Below are 8343 nucleotides of genomic sequence, written 5' to 3'. Positions count from 1 at the left end.
CAAAACCCGAAAAGCCCAAAACAACCCCCACCACACACACACCAACCCACGGAAACAGATTAAAGTCCTCCTAATATGAACCCGCATGGAATATTTCTGTTAACAACTCGAGGCAAGTGCAGATATTGACAATGTACTTAAGCCCATTAGCTAGGAGCTTTTCCCCACTTCATCACGTTTTTCTAGCGTGAAACGAATTTTTAGAGATTGCTGTCACTGAAAGTAATTCCGTATTTTCAGAAGATGTACGGTAAGGAAAACAACAACGCAGAGGTGCACATTCAAAAAAATTGGAAAGGGTCGGGAAGGGCGGAGTAAAATCGTGACCAGGACGGAGCTGGCCAAGGACGAGACACTGCGTTGATGCGGTGAAAAGCGAGGAGCCCTAGCGCGCCCATACGCGGGTGAGGGCACCAGCAGTGCGCTGTGCCCGCAGACCCCCGCACCGCACCGCACTGCCGCCCCTCAGCCCAGCGGCAGTATTCCAGAACTTCAGAAAGTGGATTAACAGAGCGAAAGGGCTGAAAATTCATTATATGCTGCACGATGGGATGGAACAAAGACATAAAGAAGGTTTTTATAGCCAACTTTACAACCCATAAAAATCGGGGTTTTTTCCTGCTCGTGTTTGCCTTTAACTTAGGTGTTATCAATCTATACAGCAGATGACGGATGACCTTGTCAAAATGACGCCAGTCAAAACATTTTTTTGTCCCAGCCTTGTTCAAATTTGTGCTAAAATGTGTGCCTTAGACACAGACAAAGTCTAAACAGCAGCAGCTTTCCCAGGCTCTTGCGAGAATGAAGGGTGAGAAAGAGAGAAGCTAGAAACGCGGTAGGGGGAATGGCAAAAACGGTGTACAGGCGCACACGTTATGTCTGTGAGCAAGTGTGCGTTTAGTGGCAGCGTGACACCTGACAACGGGGGGCTTTTCTGGCTGGCAGAGAGAGATGTTTGAGGGACATAAACACTTCGTGTAAGTATTTTGTCTTAAATGCATGGGATACGATGTACGTGCGATATGCGTAAGGGATTATAGTTCTCGTCTAGTTTTTCATATGTTGTAGGAAAGAAACTGGAAAACGCTGTTAGGTGCTCACTGATACGTGAGCTCAACAACTGGGCAGTGGGGCGGAAAAGCCAATTTTTAAGCAAAGCGGAGAGAAAAAGTCGCTAGAGATGAGAAGTTTCTCGCCACAGGTTGCATCTCCGCCTGCATACTTCTTGCTCTGTGCCGTAACCGAGTACAGAGAGCAGGAGAGAGCCGTGCTGGTGCTCGAGGGGACAAGGTCTGAGGAGGGAGAAATTCTAGGGCGGTGAGGTGCCTCTCATCTTGTTGGGACGTCCTGGGGCAGGTCTTAGGAAGCCGAGGGGAACGCGAGGCCGGTCGTCCCAGCAAGACACGTTAAATAAAGCAGGTGGGACGGTATCAGGACAGCGAGAAGGGCCAGGAAGATCTCTAACATCCACCGTAGCCCCCCAGGGGCACAAGGCAAGTGAGGCAAGGCCATGGCTCCCAGGAGCCTGGCCGGGTGCGAGGCGCTCGTTGGCCGGGGCCGTCGCGGTGCGGGAGCTCCCGCCGCCCGTCCGCAGCCCGTCGCTGGGGACCGCGCAGCATCGCGGGTCCTGCTTGGGACCGCGCCGGGCCACCGCTCCCCCTCCGCCAGGGTAAAAGCCCGGCTCTTCACGGGGCGCTGTGCTGCCGGAGCTGGGGAGGGGGAGAGAGGGAGGGAGGAGGGAGGGAGGAAGGAGGGAGGGAGGGAGGAAGGAGGGAGGGAGGGAGGGAGGGAGGGGGAGGGAGGGAGGGAAGGAGGAGGGAAGGAAAGAAAAGGACACCTTTAAAAGTTGAGCAAGGAACAAAGTGGGGGAAGTTGCCAAAAAAAGGGCTCTGTGTTCAGGCTCGCTGGTAACTTCCCGCTCCCTCCCCTCCCTCCCGTACACACCACACACACACACACTTGTATTTTGCGCTGTCGTAAAACCCACGTGTCTGGCTCGGAGTCTGCCAGAGCCGAGGAAAGAGCCCGGGCGCGACTGCGATGCGCAGCCACGGCAGAGGGAGCCCGGCGGCTGGGAGCTAGCCGGCCCGCCGGTCCCCGGCACCTGGAGGAGGACCGCCCCGCTTCCTCGTGGACAAAGACCACAAAAATCTCTCCCTCGACCCTCCTCCGGCTCCAAGGCTCCCGGGGCCGCCCGCATCCCCGCACGCCGACCGCGCAGCACTCGCTTCGGCGCAGCCCGCTCAGGTAAGGCAGCTGCGGGCCGGGGGGCCGGCGAGGGGCGGCCCCGGCCGCTCGGCCCGGCGCAGCGCTGCCAGCTCGGTGGCCGCCGCGGGGTGCTCCAGCCGGGCAGGGCGCTGCCGAGCGGGCGCTGCGCCTGCGGGCCAGCGCCGGTGTGCCGGGGCGCGGCGGCTGGAGGGGGTACACCGGCGCGCGTGTGCGTGGGGCTGAAGTTTCCTCCCCCTCCTCCTCCTCCTCCTCCTCTCCTCCTCCCTGTTGTCAACTTCGAGAGCCGTTTGCTCCCGAGGAGAGACGGAAGGGAGTGAAGGGGGATGCCCTGCGCGCGGCGGGGCCGGGAGCAGCGGCGCGCCCCTCGGGGCGGCGGGCTGTGCGGCCGCCGGGCTTCGGGGCTGCCCGCCGCCGCTCCTGCCCGGGCCGCGCCGCGGGGGGCGGCGGGGGAAGCCTCGTCGGCCCGGCCGGCGCTTTTCTCGCGTGTCCGCCGTGGGTCTCCGAGGCTTTTCTGCAGCCGAGCCTGGCACGGGCGGGTAAGCGGGGCGAGGATGGCCCCGCCGCCCCCCCCCGGGCAGCCGGCGCGGGAACCCCACGCTTGGGCCGGCGTGACCGAGCGTGTAGAGCGCAGCGGGGTCGGGGCGGCCCGGCCGGGGCGGGGGTCTCACGTCTGCTGTCCCCTTCCTTTCCAATCCACAGGCAGCGCGATGCTGAAGCCCGGCGACCCCGGCGGATCCGCGTTCCTGAAGGTGGATCCAGCCTATCTGCAGCACTGGCAGCAGCTTTTCCCGCAGAGCAGCCAGCTGAAGAGCAGCGGGGCCCTCGCCCAGCTCCAGCCGCCCGAGAGAGCCGAGCCTCCGGCTGACAGCCTCCGCCAGCGCCCGGCCTCCCTCTCCTCCGCCTCCTCCTCCTCTTCCTCCTCCACTCCGTCTTCCACCTCCACCTCCTCCTGCGTCGCCGCGGCGGCCGCTTCCCTGGCCGGCTTGACCTCCCTGCCTGTGACCCAGCTCCCGGTCTTCGGGCCGCTGCAGAGCTCCGAGCCCTCGGCCGGGGGAGCGCCCGCTCCCCTGCAGGGCAAGGACTTGTGCGGGGCCGGCAGCGGCGGCAGCAAATGCAGCGAGCGTGCTGCCGCCCGGTTCCGGTGCACGGCCGAGGAGCTGGACTACTACCTGTACGGGCAGCAGCGCATGGAGATCATCCCCTTGAATCAGCACACCAATGACCCCAACAACCGTACGTATCGTGCCCCTTCTCGTAATCCCCGACTCCTGTCCTCCGCCTGTCCCCGCGCTGGGCCGGCCTGGGGACACTCCGACCCGGGGGACCGCGGTCAGTGCCTGCACCGCTCCCTCGGTGAGCAGCATCCTCCGCCCTGCCCTGCCTTGCCTTCAGGTGCTTTTGCGTTGTTCCCAGTGCTTTCGGGAGGCGGGCGGTAACCCCTTGGGAACAGCTTTTCTTGTCTGAGACCCAGGCCCTTCCTTGGAAGGCACACTTCACCGGGAAGGATGCTGGGTGTGGGGGTAAGGGTGGGATTCCTCTCGGAGGGCTGCTTAGGAAAATGAATTCGGAAATGGTTCAGAGCAACTTGCTATAGAGCTGGTCCTTTCTCGCATTGCTTGTCTCACTCCGCTCCTGCCTGAAAAGCCCGGGCTTCGCTGAATACCCAGAAATCAATTATGCCTCCGAAGTGGGCAGGGTAAAAGTTACAGTTTTCATCAGATGGACTAGGGCAAAGTTTTCCTCCCTCTTACCTCGGAGTACCGTTTTCTTTTCGGACCTCGTTAACACATCGCTGGTTTTAGTTTCCACCCGTACGGAAAAGTGTGACTGATCATGTAAATAAGAAAAGCTGGTTTTCTAGATGAAAAAGGTCATCTGCCTGTGTGTCAGAATTAATTTAGGACTTGGTGGTTAGGAAACATTTAATGCTGTTGTTGCCAATTGCAGGGTTGTTGGTTGTTTTGTTTTGGGGTTTTTTTGGGGGGGTGGGGGCGCCCCTATTATTAAACATCTGTATCGACTAGAGATTCGTGATTTTAGAAACTGATTCTGCCTGTCTTTTGTTCTCATGTTTGTCGATACTACGGCACCGAGGAAATTCACGGGGTAAAAATAACTAGATGAACTAAATTAATTAATCAGATTTGTTACTAACATTCAGAGGACACGGATCTGTCCTTGTTAAAAGACTGGAACAAGGCTTCACCATGTACAGTTTTTTCCATTGGTTCAAACACCCTCTCTTGCCCTAAGGTTTCTTAGGATTTTTACATTTTTGTTGTCCTTCCCCCCCAAAATGTCTGTTTAAGGAAGGCTGTTGAACAGATAAGCAATACCCCAAACTAGCACATGGCCAAGCAAAACGTGGATTCGTTTAATTTAATTTCAGATGTGGAGTTTGTTTTGAAAGTTTCCATGAAAGTCTGTTGTGTATTAATTAAATTGTGTGGATGCTAGCATAGTCTTAATCATTGTGCGTACATCTCAAAAGAGCAAGCGGAAAGTTGCTTCTGAGTTTGGTGTGTATTTTTCCTCCCTTCTTAACATTGCAAATCTTTCTATATCGGATACCGACTTTATTTTGAGTGACTTCCTCATGCTTAGTTTTACCCTGTAGTGAAACGTGTCATTGTATTTTCTATTCTCGGGTGCAGAAAATGTGATCTCATAAATTAGATACACTTAACGGAATCTGAAATGCACTTTTAATCCCTTTCAGACAATACATGTTTTACTTCTCGGAGCAGCTCTGTAAATCTGAAAGATAAAGGTTTCAAAAAGAGATAGGAAGATAAAAAAGCGATTGGGGGGGGGGGGGGGGGGGGAGCTTTTTTAAGGAGTGAGTGGAATAATGGCACTCCGCAGAGTTGCAGGCGATAATTTCTTCCCAACTGCGATATTGAAGGTGGATTCGAGACAGCAAACGGGTCGATTCCAGAAAGGACCCTTGTGAGTCGCGTCCGGCCGGGACGGGGCAGCGCTCGCCGTCTGAAGGACGGGGCAGGGTGCTGCCAGCACGGCCTCTCCCTGTTTTTTCTGCAGCGGGTTGTAAAAAGTCTTGTCATTGAACTTACTTAAAGGGCGACTTTCGCTCCAGCGGTTATTAGTTGTCTCTGAGCAAAACTTCTGACCCGAGTGTTTCGACGTTCTCTGGGACCAGGTGCGCTTGCTTTGGGCAACTGGTTCTTAAAAATAACGGGGGGGATAGGGGGAGAAGAGAGAGCGGTGAGGGGCGAGTACGGGAACTGCAGTCCGTGCCGTGCCACGCACGCCGTTCACCCGCACGACCGGAGGCGCCGCGAAGCAGCTGCGGGGCACCGGCCCGGCCCCCCCGCGGCTCCCCAGTGCCGCGGGGGTCATGCAAGGGGTCCCTAAGCAGGCGGGCTTCTCGGTCGCTTGGACTCCGTCCCTCGCTCCCCGTGCGGCACCCGAGGTGCCCGTTTGAGGGAAAGGAGGTCGGGGCTTGTGGGTGAGCTGAGAAGCGATCGACTTTAGCTGGAGTTAAGACTTGCTCGCCGCGCTGTCCGGCTCCGGACAGCCCCACCGGAGCCCCGCGGCTGACAAACGGGCGCCCTGAGGGCTGGGGGCTCCCCAGCTCGGCGCAGGCACCCAGCGGCAGGGACCGATACCCTCCGCCTCGGCCCTGCCCCGCTGCAGCCTGCGGATGTGCAGCTAGCAGGCCCCACGGCCGCCCCGCCAGGTTTAATCCTACATGTGCCTCCTTCGCCGGCCAGGCGAGTGCCCCTTTCCCCTTCTTTCCCGAACTCCCCCCGCCCCCGAGCATCCCCTTCTTCTCCGGGGCAAGGCGCGCCAGCCCCGCCGCCGCGGCCGCCGCGGCGGGACCCACCCGCCGGGCTCAGCCGCTCGGGAGAGGCGCCTGCGAGCTTGGCCGCCGCCTGCGGCCTCTCCACGGCGGCCGCCCCCGCGCCGCGGGGCAGGGGACAGCGGGGCAGCAGGGCAGGGGGCAGCGGGGCAGGGGACAACGGTGCAGCGGGGCAGGGGGCAGCGGGCAAGGGGCAGCGGGCGGGCGGGGGCGGCCCGAGAGGCGGCGGCGTTGCCCCCGCACCGGGGCGGCCCGAGGGGCGGCGGCGCTGCCGCCCGCCCGCTGCCCGCCAGCCCCGGCTCCTCAGCCCCGGCCCGGCGCCGGGCGGCCGCCGTGGGAAGATGGATGGGCGGCGGTTTCCTCATAGACACACGCCCTGATCACCAAATATCAATGAGTGTGGCACGGCCCTGGGCGAGGGCGGGGGGGCCGGGCCCGCCGCGGAGCTGTGGGTGAAGCATCTGTGTGTGATCGTTGTAAATTGCAAGGGGTTTAGTTAGGGGGGCGGGGGGCGACCCGAGCAAAACCCGACTAACCAAGAAACAAAACACTAATTAAGGCCCTGCAGTCCTTGCTCCCGGGGAAGTGAAGGGTATTACGTTAAAGCCCTGATAATGTGGCAGGCGGCTGGGGACCGTTTTCTTCGCGGCTCTGCCTCGGGGAGGGTGAGGGCACGGCTGGGCGCTGGGGGAGGGGCGCTGGCGCGGCAGGAGGAGGTCTAGGGCGAGCCTGGGGGTGCGGGGTCGGCGGGCTCCGTGCAGGCTCGTCCCTCGCTGCTGGGGGAGGCTGTCGCAATGAGAAGCCTGCGACTCCTCTACCTTCACTAGAAAGCGCCAACCTGCCACTGTAATAAATGTGCTGTGTAAAACTAAAGTGTCACGGAAGCAGGCAGTTTGCACTCCTCTTCCCATTCAGTTTACGGGGAGACAGTGTATATATAACGTGCCGTGAAGTGGATCGGTGTGTGCGATACTTGGATCTTTTTTTTTTTCTCTCCAGACTGCTGGTAACCTGTATGATTTAGCTATTTTACATCATTAGTTACCCAGCATCCTTAAACATAGCAGATAGCCATACATTAGATTGAGGTTAGAGAAGGTGGTGACTGTTTATTTAGGGTGATAAAATGGTCCATCAGCAGTAATCTCCATCGATATGTGCCACCAGGAGATGAAGGATGAGGGGACAAGCCACAATTAATTGCCCTATAGTTTTGTAGGGGAGAGTGGAGCCGGTGCGGACTGAACTTCGATCTCCTCTCCCAGAGCCTATTCATCATCTCTACATTGTATATGGGGGTCTCTCAGGGGCAGGGGGTGGCAAGGTTTATCTACACACAATATTCTACCCTTCTCATACCTGACACGGAAATTTAATTCATTCATACTTTCAATCGAAGGCAGGGAAAATCAAGCCCACCTCCCTCCACCCGCTCGCAAACGCAGACCGCTGGCGGGACGGCCGCCCCCCGCCGGTTGCCCCGCCGGGCTCCGCCCGCCGCCCGCTGCGGGGAGCACCGCGGGGACCGGGCACCCGGCGGCGGCGCTTGCGGCACTGCGGGAGCACCGCGGGGCGCGGCGGAGCCCCGCTCCCCCTGCCCTGCTCCCCATGACCCCGCTCCGCCCGGCGCTGGAAGCCCGGTGTGTGTGTGTGTGGGGGGGGGACGGACAGCGTCCGGGAAGGGTCGGGCAGGGCCGGGCGGGGGCCGGGACTCGGTGCCGTCCGTGTGTCGCTCCGCACCCCCATGCCGCGCCCCGGCCCCCGGGGCAGCGGGCTAGGCTCGGCCCCGCTCTCCGCAGCCAGCGTTTAGAACAAATAAACGAATAAATAAAAGGAACCCGAGGGGGAAAGTGCACCCGCGTCCCGTCCCCCCGACAGCCTGCCCCAAGCCAGGCAGCCCGCGAGGAGCCGCCATTCACTTTCTCAAAAAGGAAGCTGACGCCAGCTCGTCGGTGGGGAAACTGAGGCACGAAGAACCCGTGATCCCTGAGAAAGCTCCAGCCCTCAGGAGAGGAAAGGGTTCTGCCTGGCTCGGCCCACCCTCCCTCTTAGCTGCGCACCCAGGCCCAGGACGAGGGACCAGCTGCAGTGATTTATGCTGGCAAGTGAGTAATTCCGTGTGAAATGATGGCCACTTACACCGGATACCTGCGTGCTCGGGGTGAATTATGAAGCCGGGGGTCAGAGGCCACCCTTCTTTAATACCAGCAAACTGCAGGTATCCAGTATAACTGCACCTTTGAAGCACATTATTGCTGAGACAAAAATGTACTTCTTTCATTTATTGTTAC

At 59.5% G+C, this 8343-nt stretch overlaps 1 protein-coding gene across 1 annotated transcript in view; it reads left to right on the top strand.

Annotated features, from left to right (window-relative positions):
• The first annotated feature begins 2780 nt into the window (after nucleotides 1–2780).
• Nucleotides 2781–8343, top strand: part of PRDM6 (PR/SET domain 6) — a 79094-nt gene continuing 73531 nt past the window's right edge. Inside the window, exon 1 of the mRNA XM_005432987.3 lies at nucleotides 2781–3462. Within this exon, the coding sequence (XP_005433044.2) occupies nucleotides 2781–3462 (682 nt within the window). The remainder of the gene's footprint in view (nucleotides 3463–8343) is intronic.

Source organism: Falco cherrug, chromosome Z (genome assembly GCF_023634085.1).
Source record: "Falco cherrug isolate bFalChe1 chromosome Z, bFalChe1.pri, whole genome shotgun sequence".
Lineage (NCBI taxonomy): Eukaryota > Metazoa > Chordata > Aves > Falconiformes > Falconidae > Falco > Falco cherrug.
Note: the sequence above shows the minus strand (reverse complement) of the source record. Positions and strands in the feature narration are given on the sequence as shown.